The sequence below is a fragment of the Myodes glareolus genome, chromosome 17 (genome assembly GCF_982192425.1).
Source record: "Myodes glareolus chromosome 17, mMyoGla1.1, whole genome shotgun sequence".
In the NCBI taxonomy this organism is placed as follows: domain Eukaryota; kingdom Metazoa; phylum Chordata; class Mammalia; order Rodentia; family Cricetidae; genus Myodes; species Myodes glareolus.
This window is the reverse complement of record NC_142042.1, coordinates 56,191,834-56,211,504: the sequence shown is the minus strand read 5'-3', so window position 1 is coordinate 56,211,504 and position 19,671 is coordinate 56,191,834. Positions and strand designations below refer to the sequence as shown.

The following is a 19,671-nucleotide window of genomic DNA, read 5'->3' as shown; positions in this document are numbered from 1 at the left end:
AAGGGGGCTACGGTGCGCGAACCCGGGGTTAACTTTCCATCAGCACAGACCAGGTGGTCCGCAGCTGCGCACGGGCTCAGCCTAGGAGCTCCGGGGCGGTGGGCGGGGCGAACCGGGGGCGTGTCCCTATGAGGCCACCGCCCTCGCCCCTGATCGCCACGCCGGGAGCTGCGGGCCAGGACGGAGCTGGAGGGCGGGGCCTGGGGCGGGGCGGGAGCCGGGCAGTCTTAGCCGCTGCGGGAGGTGAGGAGGAAGCTGCGCTTCTTGGGAGGCGTGCGGGACACGTACTGGCGGACTATCGGCCGCTGGGAGCTGCGGGACCCCAGGCGAGGTGAGCGCGGGCGGGCGCTGATCGGGGTTCGGGGGCGCGGGGAGCATGGCGTGAGGATCGGCGTCCCGCTCCGGGCCCAAGCCCCTTCCTCCGTTCGACCCGGCGTGCGCGGAGCGGGCTCGGCCGTCGGCGAGCGTAGCCCCGGGCCCCCTTCTTCTCGGTGCCTTTTCTTTGCCAGCGTCTCAGAATCAGCCGCCGGGGAGGTAAAACAATAGCGGGCCACCTGGGACGCGGCGCGCCCCGGCTCCCACGGCCGGCGCCCCGAGTCGCGGCCCCGTGCCAGCCCCTTGGCGACCCGCGCTGCCGAGGGTGGGGCTGCCCGCCGCGCCCCGCTCCGTGGACCGCGACGGGAAAAGCCCGCGAGTGAGAGGCATTTGGTGAAAGTGTTTTGAGAACAACCATAATTGCCCTGCTCTGGGCGGGGAAACTGAGGCGTAGGGCACGGAAGGTAAGACTTGTACAAGGTCAGGATGCACACTCGGGCTGCCCCTAGCCCTGGGAGGGGACCCGGGTGGCTCGGCCAACCCGGCGCTTCGGCCTCTCTTGGTTTTGCGGCGGTTGTGTTGGCCTTGGATAAACGTCTGCTGTGTTTGTTTTAGAAATCTGCCGGCTTTTGTGGGACCGCTCCCGGTCTACTGAATGCCTGCTTACTTCGTGTGCATCTGGGAGGTTTTGGGGCAGGTGACAGCACCGTGACCTATCACCATGGAGGGAGATGGACTTTTCGATGAAGAAACCCGAAGTGTCTTTACCAGTCAGGGTGCTTTGACTGGCCAAGGTTTTGACAAAACCTACCTAGTTCCCTCCGGGGGATCCGAATGAGAGATCTCAGACACCTTCACTGCGAAGCCAAGGACATTTCTGTATAATCAACGGATGAAAGGGTTTTCTCAGACTCTCTTTCCAACCGTTTTCCTTGAGGATTAATCCACCAGAATCCACAGTTCCGGTGGAGACTGCAAGGCATACAATGTGGCAGAAGCCTAGAGCGCCTTTGGAATCACTCTGGACCCTGCCTTTTTAGCCTGGAGGACTCTTCTTGCCTATGCCACTCCCCTCCCCTGCCCCCAACTCTCTCCTGCTGTCGTTGACTGGATCTCGTTTTCCCGGTGAAGTTCTGTTTCCAAACTGTTCCCTGGAGCTATAAGTGGATTGGCAGTAATGAGAGATTAGGCGGTGGGAGAAGCACCGTGCCCAGTGCCGTGTCCTCTTCCTGCTGCGGCTGCCGAAATGAAGTGCTTTTTCCCAGTGCTGGGCTGTCTGGCTGTGCTGGGTAAGTGACTGCCGATCAGTTCTATGGCTGCTGTGAAAGTTTAACCTGCTCCCATTGCTAATTCCTTGTGGTTCTCTCCCATCAACACCGGGCTCTGGGGAACAACAAGGGGTAGCCAGAGTGTGACAGAATGGATTTCAGGTACCAAGAGGGGCTCCATTTCTGACCCAGGAAGAATGGTGGAATACTGGTTGTCTTTAAGCAGGGGTATTTACTGCCCTGGGCCTTTGGGTGAAGCCCCTGTGGCTTAGGGATTGGTGTATGGGCTGAGGCTTCCAGGGTTTTCACTTTTGTGCTGGTCTCCGTTGGTTCCAGGGAAGTTACAACATAATTCTCACCCTGTTGGGAGAGGTGGTTTAATGAATGACGGTGCCTTTTCTTTTTGTTGTTTTTGGAGGGGGACGTGGGAGTGGGTGGGCTGGGGGTTGAAGGGAGGCTTTGTCTTGCCAAAGAAGTCTGTAGGCTAAATGTGTTTGAAGACACTAGCCTTGTGTCTCAGTACCAAGGAAGCTCAGCTCATGGTCCTTGTAGGAGGTGAAGCTGGAGACCTTGGAGCTGCCCGCAAGGGGTATGTGAGGATTGGTTTTCATACCCTCAGAGGAAAGTCTGAAGGCTTAGAGTAGGAAGAAGAAACTGTAGTCTCAGAAGTGAGCCCTTGACGCCTCTCAAGGCTCTCATCTCCACTGTAGATTCCCCGCCCCCTTGTCCATTCTTCTTCTGCCTCGAGCACATCCCCACTGTGTATCTGCCAATGCGTCCGCTTATAGTAAACTTGATAGCCGGCACCCAGCGCGCTCCTTTACCAGATCTCAGACCTTGAGGATGGACACACCCCCTACCTTCTCTGTGTGACTGTTCCCTATGCATTCAGAGAAGTTGTCGGTGTTGGCCCTTTGCTTCTCTGTTCTAGGTGTCTTGAACTTACGGGATTTATGCCTGGAGACTGTCTCTGAATTATCTATACCCGTACAAAAGTTGACAGGTGTGTGGAGTGAGGGTGGACTTTGGAGTTAGAGACTTGAATTCCCATCTCAGCCTCATCTTGATTGACATCTGAATCTCAAGAAAACATCCTAAGTCTGCAATTAAGAGATGTAGGATGTCCTTAAAAGAAATCTTGACTGCCTTGCACCGTGTTTGAAATTCATAATCAATGTGTTCATTCAGTGGTGCTCAAGGTTGGGTACAGGCTGATGTCTTGAAGGCATCTTCTTAAAAAAAATCTTGAGAGTCGGGCAGCCACCTCAGGACAGTGACAGCAGATTCTCCTCTGCTGTGGGAGGGGAGTCTTTGGCTGAGCTGAGGAACGAGTGTGAGTCCGTAAGTGCCAGCCCTTGCCTGCCTAGTGCACTTATGCACAGACGTGCACACCTCTGGCTGACCGAGAGTTTAGTCCCTTTGTGCTGTTGCTGGGATGCAGGATCCTCATGTCTCCTGTGTGCTCAGGTACAGGAAAGTAAGCAGGTCGGTTTCCCTTGGCTGGTCTCTTTGACTGTATTTATAGGTGTTGTGAGGGATCTGTCATTGTGTCTCAGCTTGAATCAGCAGTTAGTAATTCATGGAAACTGAAGGATACAAACAGCTCCCACCCCCCACTCCTGCCCCATTTCCCAGGCATGGGTGTATGGTTGAGGGGATGGATGGGTGGGACTCAGGACAGAAGGAGCCACCAATGGGAAATGGAACTATGACATCAGTGCCTTTCTTTCCCTCCCTCCTTCTTGCCTTCCCTTTGCACTGTTGAAGAGATGTGAGGCTGCCTGCTGGTCCCCCCTGCTGTTGGCTCTCTGGGTCCCTCTTTGGAGGGGAGCTGGGCCCTGGCACCCAGTGAGTGCTGCCCTCTTCCCTCCACCCGGGCCCTAGTGTGCAAAGAGGGGCCCTGGAGGAAGCTGACTGTGGCTTTTTACAGCCTTGTGGCTGTAAAAGGCTCCTGGGGTGGAAGGCCCCATGTGTGTGAAAGTGGAGTTTGGAACTGTGGACCTCTGTCTTAACCTGGGAGAAGCACACGTCAGTCTCCTTTCCTGCTGGCCGCCTGGTGTGGTCCGCTTCGTGTGTCAGCATTCTTGCTGTGTAATGTGGATCAATGTGAATTTAAAACAGCAAAGAATCCAGCGGTTTGGAGCCCGTGTTGGTCACACACCTAGAATAAAACTGTACAGAAGTTGAGTCAGGTTTAGTGCTTGTGAGACTGACAGAGGACCAGCTTCCAGAAACGACGATTTGAGCTAGAAAATCCTGTGACCATCTGTGATGGGGGCCGCAGGGTGAACTGTGAGATGTATGACCTTCAGGCCTGCACATTTCTGCTCCAGCCCTTTGCCAGGATGTGGAGTTTGGTTCAGGGTCCTCTTGTTTGTTTATTTACTTTGGTTTTTCGACACAGGGTTCCTCTGTAGCTTTAGAGCCTGTCCTGGACCTTGCTCTGTAGACTAGGCTGGCCTTGAACTCACAGAGATCTGCCTGCCTCTACCTCCCGAGTGCTGGGATTAAAGGCATGCGCCACCACCGCCTGGCCAGGCTTCTCTTTTATTGCCTGTTCAGGACACTGATAATGCAAGTGTCTGTCCCTATTCTTCTGACTGCCCACTGTTCTGTTCTTTTGCTGTCCCCCGTGGCTCTTCCAGTGTGCAGCCATTGGCTGCTACCACCCCCTCGTGTCTCTTCCAGAGGCATCTTAGGCCTGGTCTGGTGAGCAGCAGCATCTCCACCAACAGGAATGGATGGAGCCAGAGGGTCAGGAGATGGGTGGGGGCTCATCTGAGTGTGAAGAGAAGGAATAAAGTGGGAGAGATGGGGTGACTGGCACGTGCCTGTGCCAGGGCACAGCCTGTGTGAGTGACTGTGACTTGGAAAACTGGCAGTGGCGTAAGAGAAGGAAGTAGGGGTTATGCCTTCTTAAAGGGGAAGAGGCTACTCCGGAAAGATGCATGTCGGCTGTAAACACAGAAAGCACGGTTCAGTTTTGTGTACCATGAGGACTTATATCTCCCATGGCCAGTGTGGATGTTGCAGGTACGATGAAGTAGCTTTGGAAATGTTAACAGTGAGAAACGCAGGAGATGAGCCACCGGCATGTACACAAAGCATCCAGAGAGGAGAGGTTAGTGGGCATTGTGTTCTCCAGTGTGCATACACACACACACACACACACACACACACACACACACACACACGATTCGTAGGGTTTGGGAAGCCTTCTGTTTGAGCAGGGTGGGATGAACTTCCACTCGCTCACTTCCAGTTATTAGGGAGAGGCCAGAGGGTGCTTCCAAAAGAGGTGGCAGGAAACTTTGATGTACTGATAGGCATGAACTCAGAGGCAAGAGCGTGGTGATCAAAGGCAGAGGAGAAGGAGGGAGCCGATGATAGAGGAGGGGTTTACATCATTCAGGGGAGGGTTCTGAAGCAGGGAAGGGCATCGTGATTGATGGATGATGAGCCAGCACGCCTGTTCTTACACTGTTGGAAGGGTGGTACCATCAGTGAAGGTGCTGGAGAAATTGGTTTTTGTCGGGAGGACTGGACTGGCCAGGACGCCTCTTGTGGTAATCTGCCTTCCGTCATGATAACAAAATACCCAACATAACCTGGAAAAAGTTCATTTGGGCCTTACAGCTTTAGGGGTTGGCTCTATTGCTTTGGGGCAGAGAGCGCATCATGGTGGCAAAGCAGTGGGCAGGCAAAACCACTCGCCTCATTGCCAAGGGTGTAAAAGGAAGGGCAGGAACTGGGTCCCACTCTGCTTTTTAAGGGCAAACTCTCAGTGACCAGAAGACTTCCCACCAGACCCCGCCTCTGAAAGGTGCCATCTTCTCTCAAGACCACCACCCCATGGCCCAAACTTTTGGATGTATAGGGGTCGTTTACCATCCCAACAATGGCATCTTTAGACTGTAAGCGGTTTGAGTCACCGGTCTGTACCCAGGGCTGTGCTCTGCTCCTTTTGCTATACTGTCCATGGCAGGGCTCCAGCTATTGCTATAGCAGCAGTAATCCCAGCTCTGCGAACTCCAGTCCTAATTGTGAACCGCCCATCATTCAGTTCTCAAGGCAACCTCAGACAATAGGTACCGTCCATCCCACCCTTTCGTAGATGGGGATGTTGAAGTCCAAGGAGATTAAGTAACTCGCCTAAAATGGATTGCTGGCGAGGTTAATGTGTTGCACAGTATTTGGGCTCCAGGCTCCTGCAGGCTTGTTTCCTGTGCGTGGCATTTACTCTCAGTATTACCTCAGGGTCCAATATGGCCATTCTGGCTCTGGCCGTCAGGAGGGAGGAAAGGATTAATGAAGGATTCATGATGAATCTTGTATGTTAAGGATGCGTATCGGAAGGTATGAACCTATATTCTCGTTGGCTTGCACTTGAACATAGTGGCCATACTTAACTGCAAGAAGAGCGGGGAAGTGTATGCATTCTAAGTGCAGGGGTCGTGCTTAAAACCTAGGCTTATATTGCCTTAAGGAGAGTGCAGGCTTTCGAGGACAAATATCGGCCTCTGCCATAGCCACAAACTTTTAAGCGGCAGAGTATGGCGCTGAAACCAGGACTGTCAGTTCCAAATCCAGGGTTCTGGTAGCAGACAAGGAGTCCCTTCTGAGAGAGAGGCCCAGACTCTGGCCAATAAGGAGCCTTATTGGGAAGACATGAGCTAGACGAACCAACAGTTGTTGCCGAGGAAGCAGCATAAGCCAGCATATAATTACAAAGAACATGTGTGGCGTTCGCAGTGAATACTGTGTTTATAGGGTGTGCGCCAACACTTTCCACAGTGCGGCCTTCAGTATAAAGTGCTTAAGGATGGGCTCTACTTGAGCCCCGGGACTGTTCTGGGTTTCCCACCAAGGAAGTAGCAGTTCAGTTAATTTTTGGTGAGTGGGTTCAAAGGTGGGTATACATGTTTTAGTTTGGTTTACTTTGCAGTGCTGGCAGTGGACCCCCGGACCCATGGCACCCTAGGTCCGTTAATTACCATTGAGCTATGTTCCCAGCCCTCACAAAGTAAATACTGTTTTCCTGTTGGCTACCACGGCACAGTTGAAAGTGTGGAAGGAATTTTACTCTAGAATGGCAGTTGTTCTCAGCCTGGGGGTCGTATATCAGATGTTTACACTGTGATTCATAAGACTAACAAAATGACAGTTATGACGTAATCATGAAATAATTGTATGGTTGGGTGTCACCACCGCATGAAGAATTGTATTACAGGGTTGCAGCATTAGGAAAGTGGAGAACCACTGGTCTAGAAAGAACTGGAAGTAGGTCAGGGTCTGGTTTTGAACCCAAGTGGTGCTGTTTGTGACACTCAGGCCTCCAGTCTACCAAACGGGGGTTCTGGATCTTTTCTGTTCCCTCGGTGAGTCCTTTTGGCAGTCTGGTAATCCTAAGCCTAGCCTTTAAAAATGCATACATAAAAGGAAATCAATTCTATTGAAATAGAACTGTCGAAATATTTAAAAAGAACTGTGTGATCTAGTAGCATGCCTCTTTTCATAACACATTAGACCAGCAGCTCCTAATGTTGAACCCAATCAGCATCGGTGTTGTGATAGTGATGAGCGTTGGGTATTTTGAGACTGCGTCGACTTCATTGATAAAGTGTGGTGGTTTCTATTTGGAGAATCACTGATACTAGAAACATTACTGGGGGAATCAAAGGTTCACTTAGAGGCTAATGAGAATAAAGACGTGATTCCCCCTTCTTCAGGTTTACATATCTCCTGGATTCCCCCACAGACGGTCAGGGTTTAATAGCAAGCCCAAAAAGTTGTAGCGGTTGGGGGAGAAACCTCAAATATTCCCTTTTTTATTTTCATGACAGGGTTTCCTTGTATAACAGTCCTAGCTGTCCTGGAACTAGTTCTTGTAGACCAGGCTGACCTTGAACTCACAGAGATCCACCTGCCTCCGCCTCCCAAGTGCTGATATTAAAAGCCTGCGCCACTACCGCTCTGTACTCTGTGAGAAACTCGAATATTCTAATTCCTAAATGTTGGCTTTTCTAGTTAAGTAAGTTTAGATCACTTGTGTATGGATGCGTCCTTGATTTTAAAGGCTCTAATGTGGTGTCTTTTCCAGTGTTTAGAGTGGGCAGGGTGTGGAGGGGTGGGCAGCAGGCAGCAGTTACAGTGATGGGTCACGGAGGGGGGGTGTGACATTTTAGGGGCTGAGGAGATGACTCTGTGACCTGAAGTTGAAGCAGAAGCTTCCAGGTTAGGGTGGATGGTTTTAGAAAGAGGATTGTGGTAGACTATAGTGAATTTGGAATTTGGACTTAGAATCCAGAGCTCCGTCTGCTCTCGTTCACCGGGGAACCTGAAGCTAGAGGAAGGGCTCCCAGACAGAACTGTGGAGCTTCCTGGCCACGGGTCCCTCCCGGCCCGCTCACATTTTCAGCTTCTTTGGGAGTCCCTCCCTTGCCACAAGCAGGCACCTGCTTCTTTTCGACTTCCCAGTGAAGTGAAGCACGGCTCTTCCCTGTAAAACGTTGATTTTTCAATTTAAGAAAATTTAGGACACCTGTGTGTGAATGCCCCCTGATTTTCAAAGAAATGAGCAGTTACATAAAAATCCAGCTTGTAGTTGTCAAAATCACATGTTACCAAATTCCCTCACCAAGAACCCTTTATTAAGTGACTAATTGTGAACCACAGAGGCAGGTACTCCACAAAGACCTCAGCCGCGAACCTCCCTTAACCCCAAAGTGGGGTTTGTTTTCATTGTTCAACTCCGCCTTCAGAAGGGCCAAACTCACAAGCTGGAGGTGTTTTCTCCAGTTTAGTTTTCCAGCAGTTGTCCACCCAAGTCTCTCTGTTTTTATTTTTTAATTTTTTTGGATCTATAATTATAATAGCAAGGAGAGAATGATGAGCCTGGGGCCCTGCAAGGTCCTAGATCGAAGATTGAATTATGTTAGCTCTCCCCGGCTGGAAGGTGGTCAGATGCATTTTAAAAAGCTTTATAGTACGGCTTTATACTAATGAGCGTTCAGACGGAGTCTCTGCCCAGCCCTTTAATTAAGTTCACCAGATAGTGTCTTCTCCGCCATACAGGTGAGGCTTCGCTGCACACACCCAGCCCTCTAGGACAGCGGCTCTCACCTGTGGGTCGTGACACTTTGGCGGGGGGCAAGCAACCCTTTCATGGGGCCACATATCAGATATTTACATTACGATTCGTAACAGTAAAGTGGCAATGAAATAATTTATGTTTGGGGGTCATCGCAGCGTGAGGAACTGTCTTAAAAGGTCACAGTGTTAGGAGGACTGAGAACCAGTGCTCTAGGGTGTGATAATCAAAGGCCATCAGAGAAACAAAAGGTAAATTGATGGGCAAATAGACTGGCCAATACTGACATCACACACTCTTGGAGGAGGGATGTCTGTTATTGGGGGAGGGGTCAAGGACCGAGAACAGCAAAGGGACTGCAGGCGAGGAAGAAGCTGGTCACTGGTCCATCTGCAAGTGCCTTCTGCTTTCTGGGGCAGCTTAAATTTTACACATTTTTCTAAATGACATTTCTGGCAGGATTTGGGGACTTCTAGGAGGGCAGGGAAGATTGTCAGTGAGCCAGGTCCTCCTGGTTGGTAAGAACTGGAGCAGACAGTTGGTCTGAAAACTGGGTTTTGGGGTCACAGACAGGTGGCAGAGAAAGCTGTCAGTGGGAAATCTGGAGGATCCCTGGGAGAAGGGGTGGCCGAGCTTCTGGGCTGTCACCTGAGGTGGAGGGATCCGGAAATAAAGATGGGAAGGCGCATGCCTGCTCTCGAACCAGACGAAGGTCTCAGTTGTTGGTATCCATCTCCTGATAATCAGAGACGCAGCAGCCCACAGAGCTGGGGATCTAAAAAAAGTCAGTGTCCCCCCTCCTCCCCAGCCCCCAGCTTGCTGGTGCTCACTGTTCTCGCTATTGCAACAGGGAGAAATGCCACCCAGCTGATCCTGGTAATGTGTTCCCTCTGTGGTGGTTCTCTGGTGTTTGCCCAGGCTTGCCTTGAGTTGGTGTTATTTTTGCTTACAGATCAGTTTTTGCCCATGACACCATTGTCTGATACTCCAGAGTGTTGTCTGCTGCCATCCCTTGCGGTGGTGACCTCTGCTCCCTGCAGGGCCTGGGTCTAGAGGCAGGCTTCCAACCTCCTGTTCTCAAGGGCCCGTTCTGGCGTTCCTTGGTCCCCGAGAGCTACCCGTTTTGAAAGCTTTTTCTCGGAGACACTGTCTATTAAGTAATAATTAGTGAGCCTTTCCTGTGTGGTAATCAGTATGGTAGCTGACGTTCATATGATCCTGCTGCCGGGCCTGGGCTGTGGGTTGCAAAGATGGGGGGGGGGCAGTCCACACACACCTGTGTGCCGGAGCGTTGGCACCTTGCCCCTGGCCTGGGAGTGGCAACACTCTCAAGTGTTTTGATTTCTCCAAGGTGGCCAGCTTCCTGACCACAAGTGGCAGCTTGAGGCCACTGGGACCTTGGGTAACTCAATGGTGTGCGATCCTTATTTACTCTACTAACCTTGGCCGACTTAGCCAGGAAGCACTTTCCGTGGAGAGCCAGGGAAGAGCCTGGAGCTGAGTCTTGCCCTCTGTGCCGCAGGTCAAGCTGCTCCTGCCCAGCCCCGCCCTGCCCCACCTCCAGGACTCTCTCACTGTTTGCTAAAAGACTTCTAGAGAATGTACATATTGTGTAATCAAAACACAGAGTCAGACTCGTTAAATATGCGTTTTGTATCAGTCCAAAGAGGAAGCCAAGAGAGAAAGGGAAAAAAAGACTTCCAGCGAGTGAAATGTCACAACCTCTTAGGTAGGACCTGCCTACAGGAAATGTTGAGGTTTTTCTTTTCTTTTTTTAAAATTTTTCTTTTAAAACAGCATTTGGTTTGAATGCAGTCATAATTTAAAACATTTAATAAAGTGCTGTAGGCTAGAGTATTCTATAACAGTAAGATGATGAGATACTGGTTTTAATTTAGATGATAACGTCTATTCACTTTATTATTTTTTAATTTTGAGGCTTTTTTTTTGGCAGAGGTAGCAAGAGAACTGTCATAAGGTCTATAGGAAGTAGGGCTGGGGACTGGCTCGGTGGTAGAGCACTGCTTTGCCAGTAGGGTGGCTAGATGTCATTCCTAACACTGAAAAAAAAGAGAGAAAAAGGAAAAACAGAGATTAAAATGTGCAGACTCCTGTCTGTGTCTCACATCCCTTACTGATATATCTTCCTTATTATTAGTATATGGTCTCTCAGACACTTGTGCGTGGATACTCAGATGCACATTTTTCTGACGTAAATGGAGGCAAACAGAACATTCTGTTCCACAACATGGTTTTTAAGGGGTGATTTACCTCACTTCTTTTTTTCAGGCTTAATTTTATAGTCATATCAGAACTGATTTGCTTATTTTATAGCTAGCTGAAGCTGTAATTTGTAAAGTCACCAGGGAATCGTGAACTCATTCAGTAGCTATACAACAGAATAATTTCGTCTCCCCATCATCAGGCAACCAAGAGTCATAATAAAACCCTGGCCTTGAATGTTAGTGTATTTAATGAGGATAATTGACTTGTTTATCCTGAGTATTTTCCCTGAAAAACACATAAATTTGACAAATTAAGCACATTCATGTTTTACTGACCAGCTTGTCATAATGTTGAAATTCTGTTAGATTATAAACGAAACCCATGGAGAATTTAAAGAGACAGCCATAAACAGTGGGGTTTGTGTCTGACTCAACCCGACATTCTTGTTTGTTCGTGGACTGGAAAAGAATGGAGTCTTCCATTTCCACAGGATTCTCCCCACTCACCGTGAAGGTAACTAGCCTGCAGGCTCAGGGGGTGCCGCTCCAGAAGACAGCCTTCCCCTGTGCAGTGCCGGTTACTACCGGCACTGGTTTCTTCTCGGGCTCTTTGCTGTGGCTTCCCAGAGCCTGGCTCACCTTTCTCTCCACTGCCTTTCCAAAATAGCTGCTATTTGGGGAGACGGTTGTCAATTCCCATCCCAGAGTGGAGACTCTGAGGCTGCAGAGTCTGACCTCCTGACGCCCTTCCCCAGACCACCAGAGGGGCTCTTCTCTTAGAATCTACTTTAAGACTTCCCGAACCCTTTTATCCATTCACCCAGGAAATATTTGAGTGTCTACTCCAAGTGCTCATTGTTCTGTTATCTCAAATGCCTCAGAATTAAAACTTAACGCCTTGACGAACAGTCTAGGCATTCACCTGATAAGTATTTTTAATCTTTAATAAATAGGGGGATTAATTAAGAACACTGATACAAAGGGTCTCTCTCCACCTCTCTCCCTCCCCCTCCCTCTTCTTTCCCTTAAGGTAAGTCTGTTTTCTGGCTGTCACTTTGACATTCTTTCTTTCTTTTTTTAACTCCTCAGTTCTTTGATGGCCATGGATTACTAATACCCAGGGCAGCCCATGACAAAGGGCCTTTAGGGAAAGGATTTAGAGTATTGCCGATGTGGGGAGATGAAAGTAATAGATGTTACAGAGAAAATTCTTTCTGTTGAAAATATGCAAGTATCCTGAACACTGGATTTGTGGACTATTCCCGTTGACTGTTGGGAATGCTGTCTGGATTCGAGGATTGACTGTTGTCATTGACTGTTGACGATACTGTCTGGATACAGGAATTGATTCTTGTCATTGACTGTTGGGGATGCTGTCTGGATACGAGGATTGACTGTTGTTATTGACTGTTGGGATGCTATCTGGATATGAGGATTGACTGTTGGGGATGCTGTCTGGATATAGGGGTTGACTGTTGTCATTGACTGTTGGGGTTGCTGTCTGGATACAGGAACCGGCTGTTATTGGCTATTGGGATTGCTGTCTGGATACAGGAACCGGCTGTTATTAGCTATTGGGATTGCTGTCTGGATACAGGAACTGACTGTTGCTATTGATTATTGGGGATGCTATCTGGATGTGGGGACCAACTGTTGTTATTGGCTCTTGGGGATACTGTCTTTCTTGGGGAACTGGGAGAAATAGAAAAAGGGCACTCTTCCCATTGGATAGGAGATGGAGTCCACACCAGGCTTTCTCCTTGTAGCGGGGTTTTGGTGATAAGGCTGATGGGTCTTCTTTGCCTTCCATTTGTTCCCTGTCACCATGCGGGGTGACTTCTGTCAAGGAATCCATAGCCCAGGCCACACCACTGCTGGGCCCCACCCTTACCAGGCATCCTACAGCCTTGGTGGTGACTCTAAGAAGGCGTACCTCTACACTCTTCTGAGATCTTGCTGGACTCCAGGGTAGCCAGGGATTTCTTCCTCCTCCAGTAATCTTTAAGTCTGCAGGTTCAAGCTGGCTATAAACTGTGCCTGGTGGCCATGGCTGTGGTCCAGCGCAGGCAGCTGCTGCCCCTGAGAACTCTGTGCTAGCCCTGCTTTCTCGCTGTGAGCAGTGCTTGCCTGAGGCTGTTCTGAATTTCCTTGTTGGTTTAGTTTGACAGTGATTCGGCCGTGGTCTGAGAATTCTGATGCACAGATGCACACACACACTTGTTATTTGGGGAGGGGGGGGTGGCATGACGCATCGGTTCCAGGCTTAGCCCCAAACTCGATAGCCCTTTCTGACTCTGCTTAGAGATGATTTGCTGAACAGTTTTATATTGTCTTCTGGTGTTTGAGAATGAAAAACTGCATCCCGAACAGTCCTGTGGGCCTGTGGTTTTGCACTGTTAAGACAAAGCAAGATCCTGTTTAAGCACCCTACTTGGCTCTTTCCCTGTCCCTCCCTGGGAATAGTGATAGTCTCTGGCTAGAAGACTAGAACAGTGGGCTTCTGGGAAGGAGAAGGCAGAACCAGAACTAATGTGTCCCTAGACTTGAATTTATTTTGAAAGAATCCCGGCAGATTTCCCGCGCAGTCTTCTTAATTATAGAGGTAAATTATTCTAGGGGTGAAGAAAAGGCTGGCGGTGGCCTTGTGGGAGGAGAGTGAAGGTGTGTCAGAAGGGCTGGAAAATTCCCCTAATATCGGCTCTGTTGTGCTTAGAACATCTCAGGAGATAAACTCTTTCCTCTTACCCCACTGCAGAGGATCTGCAGTTTCCCATATTTGGCTTTTGGGGAGAACAGGGCCTCATTTGGGGATAGATCTCGCTTCCATCTCTGCTATCTGTGTTGGGGTGGGGGGAGTGAGTCCAGGAGTCTGGCGGTGCTGCTGAAGGCATGGTTCCTGTGCATCCCTCCCTGCCACTGTCATTCAGCTCCCGTCCCAGAGCTGGTGCTGTGCCCATCAGGAATCCAACTCCTGTTTCCTTCTGCATATTCCCCCTCTGCCAGTGTGTAAGCTTTAATCAAGGGGCCTTTTACTCTGTGATCTGTGGCAGGGATGACTGAAGTCACGGAGAGGATTTTAAGTAACTAATCTCTTAAGACATTCAAAACATAATCTCCCTAGCCCATGAGCATCCTGCCTGCATCTGGGAGATTTGTAAGGGTTCTGCCGAGGAGGACGGATGGGCCCTGGTATTCTTTGGAAAGGCCTGGCGTCTTTCTAGCCGGCAGCAGGTTTTCATGTGTCCCTGGCACAGGGACAAGGCCCAATGTTCATTTGCCATGTCAAGAGAGTTCAGGATGCCCCGTGAATGTGACCAGTGTGTTACTAAGTCTCCACGCTGATACTCGGAACAATAAGAAGCCAAGCTGGAGTGAAGATCTCATCCTGGCTCACTCATGATTCTGCAGTGTGTGTCTGGAGCTGGCTCAGGGAGATGCTGCAAGGCCCATCTGAGACCCGCTGCCCACAAGTGAGATCGGGTTCGTTGAGACATCAGAGGTGCAGGATCTGACATTTCCATGCGCTTTGCTTCTGGTTTGGCTGTGACTTCACACGGATCTGTGTGCTGGACTAAATTGGATTACAGTGGCTCTTCAAGTTGTCGTGTATTGATTTCCTGTTTCCACCCACTTTGAATGTGAGCTCACGTTCCCACTACCAGAGGTACCCTTTGAAAGAGTTTGGTAGCCACGATCCCAAGTGCAGCCTCAGTCATTTCTCTTGGTAGAATGATCAAATCCCTAACAGTGTAAACTAATGAGGAAGATTAGTTAAATTAGTGAAATGCCCGAATTACCAAATATTTTTCAAGAAATTCACTGTTATTACTTGTAAGTAAATATTGTAACTCAGACTAGGCTAATGGAAAGCCTAATAAAGATCCTTGGGGGACCCGCAATAGGAGAGAAGGAAGAATGATTTGCAATTAGCAGACCCATTGTTGATGCAAATGGAGTTTCCGAAATACTAGATTGTGCCTGAGAACCGTTTGTTCTCCTAAGTATTTTAAATAGTCCCCATGAAACTCCCGGATGCGGGTAGTTTACATGCTGTGTTAAGATCTGTGTTGTTAAGACCCTAACTCAACCATATCGGCAGTATCAGAGATTCCATAGTTTTCTCTTCCAAATGCTTCCACACACCTGTATTTGTCTTTCACGATAGAAACCAACACGTTTAACGCATGTGTAATGTGCTCTGTGCGCTTGGCAGTGTGTGTATGGGGAGGACTCAGCTGCCTGTGCTAGCCTATACAGCCCTAGCAGGCAATCAGCAAGGATGCCATTTTTAGACAAACAGTGAAGTCATGCCTAAGAGGATTGGTACCCTTGTCATTGCTGACGACCCTGAGGCTAAACTGCGGGTTCCTTTTGTAGTGCATGGTTTAACACCGGACTGTGCACCCCCATCCTTACAGAGATGGTATCTGTTACCTGCTGTAGTGTCTCCAGATTCTCGCTCTTGCCTTGCACAGGGTTAGTATTAAGATGAACTATGTGATGTCACCAGTTTCAAAGGTCAGAAAAAGAGCCAAGTGTCAGCAGGGCCATCGGGCTCAACCTAGTATTTATTCCGTTCTATTGAAGGTTGAACACATGATCTAGGTGTGTCCAGCCTTTAGATACTGCAACGTGACCTTGTCATTTACAAAGGTGATGCCAAAAAAATGGTGCAGTCAAGTTAAAAATTGTATAATGGTTTAAATAATTTTATGATGTTGTGTTGGGCTGTACGCAGCTCTCCAGCTGCACGCAGGCTGTGGGCTGTGGGTTGGGCAGGCCTGCTGGCTTACATCTGAGTATTTCATGTGGTTCTCTTTAGCCAAGGAAATGTCAGCTACAGTATTTAGAAGGAAATTCCTAAACCTCAAATTGTGTAGTCTTCTGATACAGCCTGGGGGCACTGGAAGGGCAGAGGGGTGGAGAACCTTGCTTCTTGTGTGCTTCCCATGATATTTTTAGGCCCCTTTACAGCCCCACATGGGGACACGTGTATTTGGGGCCTGCAGTGCTGTCGATAGCTGGAGAAGCTAGGGGAGTATGCTGGAAGTCTGAATTGGAAGGCAAGGGTAGGGTTGACTGACCTGGGCAGGAAAGAGGCGGGAGAGAAGGCATCCCTCTTCCAGGCCAGCACCTCTGAACCTCTGCATTCATTGACGGATTCGTGTGGCCACAGAGCTATGGTTTGGATCTTGAATGTTCCTCAAAGGCCCTTGCGCTAAAGATTGGGTCACCAGCCTGTGATGCTATTGGGAAGCCATGGAACCTTTTAGGGGGTGTGGCTTAATGGGAGAAAGTTAGGTCTTTGGGGTTATGCTCTTCAAAAGACCACTTCCTGTTTATGTCTTCATTTCCTTGCCCCCATGAGGTTAGCCCTTTGGCTCCACTCTTGTTCCCTGCCATGGTGCTATCTATGCCTTGTCACAGGCCCCAAAGCAAAAGCACCCACAACTGCAGGGTGAGCCCTCTGAAATCCTGAGCCCAAATAGCTGTCCTTGTTTTGATTGTCCCAGCTCTGTCGTCACAGGAAAGGAAGACTGACAGGTGCGCACAGGACGGTCTGTTAGTTGACGGACACTCCTCCGGAGCCTCCTTTGAGCCTGGAGAGTGAGTGTGGTGAGCTGTGGGCTGGACTGGAGCCCACCAGTCCATTAGAGGCAAGAGTTGAACTGAGGAGAAGGCCCAGCTGGGCCTGTTGGAAGCCCGGCTTCTGGCTGGGGTCCCACTCCCTATCTGTGGCACTGGGAGTTGGGCCCAGGCTAGAGTTGGATCTGAGCTACCCCAACCTTCTCTTATGAGAGCATCTCTGCATCTGTTGGGATTTCATGGCTGTCGTTCTAGTTTCTCTACACAAATGTCCAATTGTACCACCACGCTATGAGGCTCAGCATTTTCGCACACGCGCAGGGTAATTTCTAGTTCTGCTCAAGCCCAGTTATTTGCCGAGTGTCCTCCTGTGCCAGCACAGGATGAGGCTGAAGTGTGAGGGGAAACACAGATGTATGACCTGGCCTCTGCTGGTGCAGGGATAATTGACTGCTCAGTAACCGCTATTCTTTTCTCTTCCTGCTGGGTGGGGGGGGAGGGGCAGTTTGGTTTGGATGTCACACCACTCCCTGCACACCACTCCAGGAAAAGCGACCCTCCTTCCAGCTCTGGAGTAAGTGCGGATCAATCTAAGCTAGTCACAGCAGTCCATCATTGAGATGTGGGCCAATGAGATTGGTCAACGAAACTTGAGAAGGCTGCTGGGGAATTCTGGGAAAAGCATTTTCTCCTAATCATCGGAAAGGGGAAAGTTCCTCCCATTAGATTCTTGGAGGCAAAGCAGCTGTTTTGTCACCATGAGGAAGGCAAGTTTGTCAAGAGAGAAGGAACTGGGAGGGATTAAGGTCCTTGACTGAGGTCCTGGAGAGCGAGCAGTCCAGCCTCCAGACTTTCTGTTCTCCGTGTTTATCGGACCGAGTTGATATTTTTGGCTGCTCATAGTTGGAGGCAACCTGTATCAGATACTCCCTGAGTGAGCATGAAATGGGATTTCTTTTCGTGAAAGAGTGCCATTCAGATTGTCCTCAAAAAGCATATTGTTAGCAGCCAGTGCTCGGCCCTGCGGTAAGCCGGAAAGAAGAGCGGAAAACACACTGTGAGGCAGCATAGGAGCGAGGAGATTGCATCTGGAGTGGATGGATTCTGAAGGAGCAGGATCTGTGTGGAAGAGCAGGGGGCGTCTGAGGAGGGGGCCAGTGTGAGCAAGCGTGAAGGTTGTTGGAACGGGGATATTATGTCCCAGTTTTATTGGGATCCCACAGTACCTCAGATTGTGTGTGTAGACTTTGACCCGTGGTTTATACCTGGGAGTACTGGGTGGGGGCCCTTGGGCAGAGGAGAGGCTGATGAACATAGACCCTGGGCTGTGGGTAGGAGTAAGGAGCTGTGAACCAGGCCGACTGGAGGGCGGGGGTCAAAGCTACGTAGACAGTTAAGCTACCGAAGCAGTCATTCGTAGGGATGAGTTCTGAGATGGGAGGTGTAGGGAATGGGGATGGTGGGGAAGCCATCTCAGGAAGACAGTGAAGGAAGAGAATAACCAGCGAGAGGCGGCGTGACTGTTGAGGGACCGTGAAACCCGCACGCTGACTCTGGGGGCCGTGTGTGTAATGATGTGGAAAATGCCATGCAGTGAAAATTTGGGAGAGTTGGATTTTAGGGAGAGGTTATTTGTTTTTTTGCCAAAGGGCTTTGGGGTGATGATGGGAAAGCCACGTCAGGAGGCCTTGAATTCAGTGAGACGATGGGTCGACTCCGAGAATGAGACGTCAGGAATTATTGTGACATGCCAGACCACAGGTCAGTGGACACACACTGAAGTGTGGTGGGCATCACTGGCTGTCGTGGGTGCAGGCTCCGCGTGGAATGTGGTCTTCAGGCCGTAGCTGCTTTCCTTTCCCCGGTTTGCTGGGGCTCTGCAGCGAACTAGAGCTTACAAGTCCTTTGATCCCTGGGATTCTCATTGTTTTGGACAGCAGATTTTCGTCCTAGCGTCAGGACCCTTCAGCTATTCAGGGGAGGGAATGCTTGTTCATGAGTGATATGGCTGTTCTCTCTCAATCCATGGGCCCCTAAAAAGTCAAGTGTCTTGCAGAGGGCATTGTTTGGTAACTGGAGCTTCAAGCAAAAGCTCTAGTCCCTGAGTAGCAGGAATTGTCTCTCACACCTTATCATTCCCTGCTCTGAAGACATTCAAAAGGCGCCCTTCTTAAAGGTTCTGGAGTCCAGAGCTAGGCGCTGCCAGCCTGTACTGCGCACTTAGTTGGGGTGTAGTCTGTCTGCTGTCTGGCTCCCATTACTCTCCTAAGAGCACAGGGCCCCACAAGTGCCAGGGGCACTTGACATCTGGTTTTCGTCAGGCAGCAGTGAGAGTGCGGGTGGGGGAGTCAGCTCTCCCTCTAAACAAAGCTGAGGCAGAGGCGAGACCCTCTCCTTATCCCTTGTGCGACTGTGGGAGCTCCCACCGTTGACTCCAGAAGCACCCTAGAAGAAAACCCCTCAGGCTCGGGAGACAGATGGCATTGCCCGCTTGGGACTTTTCTCTCAGAGCTGAAAAATTTAAAGACGGGGACAGCACCGTCTGTCTTCCTAATGGAGCGCTCGAGTTCTTCCCTCGGCTTTCCCATAACCCAGGGTGTCGTCATGAGCCATCATGACATCAAGGCCATTTTGCTCCCTGGCAGCCACTCTTCTCTCTTCTGACAGGCCCATGTCACATTGAATCCCTGGAAGAGGGTGATACTTTTGGCCCAGCCTTTTATTTGTCTGTCTGTCTTTCTAATCATCCCTCCCTCTTTTCCCTAACAAGCATTCAGCATTTGCTTCGGAGACAGCAGCATTAGTTTGGGCAAATTATTGAACTCTTTTAAGGTCTCGTTTCCTGGGCCTTAAATGAAGAGGGGTGAGCATGGTGAGAGTTAGCCGGAGCCCTTAGGGAAAGCACTTGGCACGGGGCCTGGTGCACACACAGTTCCTGCCCTAGTCAGTGGTAGGCGCCATTAGTGTTGGCCAGGCTGGGGTCGCCACCCTCCTCAGCTGACCAGCCCCAGGTTGCTTTCATCATGGTGTGGCCATTTGGAATTTGGATTTGTGCCATGGTACATAGTTTCAGATCATAAAGTTGTGATCTTTGACCACATTGTCATCTCCCTTGGGATGGCTTTCTTGTTTCAGTTTTGATAAGGCCATTGCGACTGCCCTCCAGAAGGCTAAACTTGTACTTGGT

At 50.0% G+C, this 19,671-nt stretch overlaps 1 protein-coding gene across 3 annotated transcripts in view; it reads left to right on the top strand.

Moving 5' to 3' along the window:
• The first annotated feature begins 216 nt into the window (after positions 1-216).
• Positions 217-19,671, top strand: part of Igsf3 (immunoglobulin superfamily member 3) — an 89,206-nt gene continuing 69,751 nt past the window's right edge. For all 3 annotated transcript variants that reach the window (XM_048442197.3, XM_085677918.2, XM_048442196.3), the window contains exons 1-2: positions 217-331; positions 931-1,604. In XM_048442197.3, the coding sequence (XP_048298154.3) occupies positions 1,562-1,604 (43 nt within the window). In that variant the 5' untranslated portion in view covers positions 217-331; positions 931-1,561. The remainder of the gene's footprint in view (positions 332-930; positions 1,605-19,671) is intronic.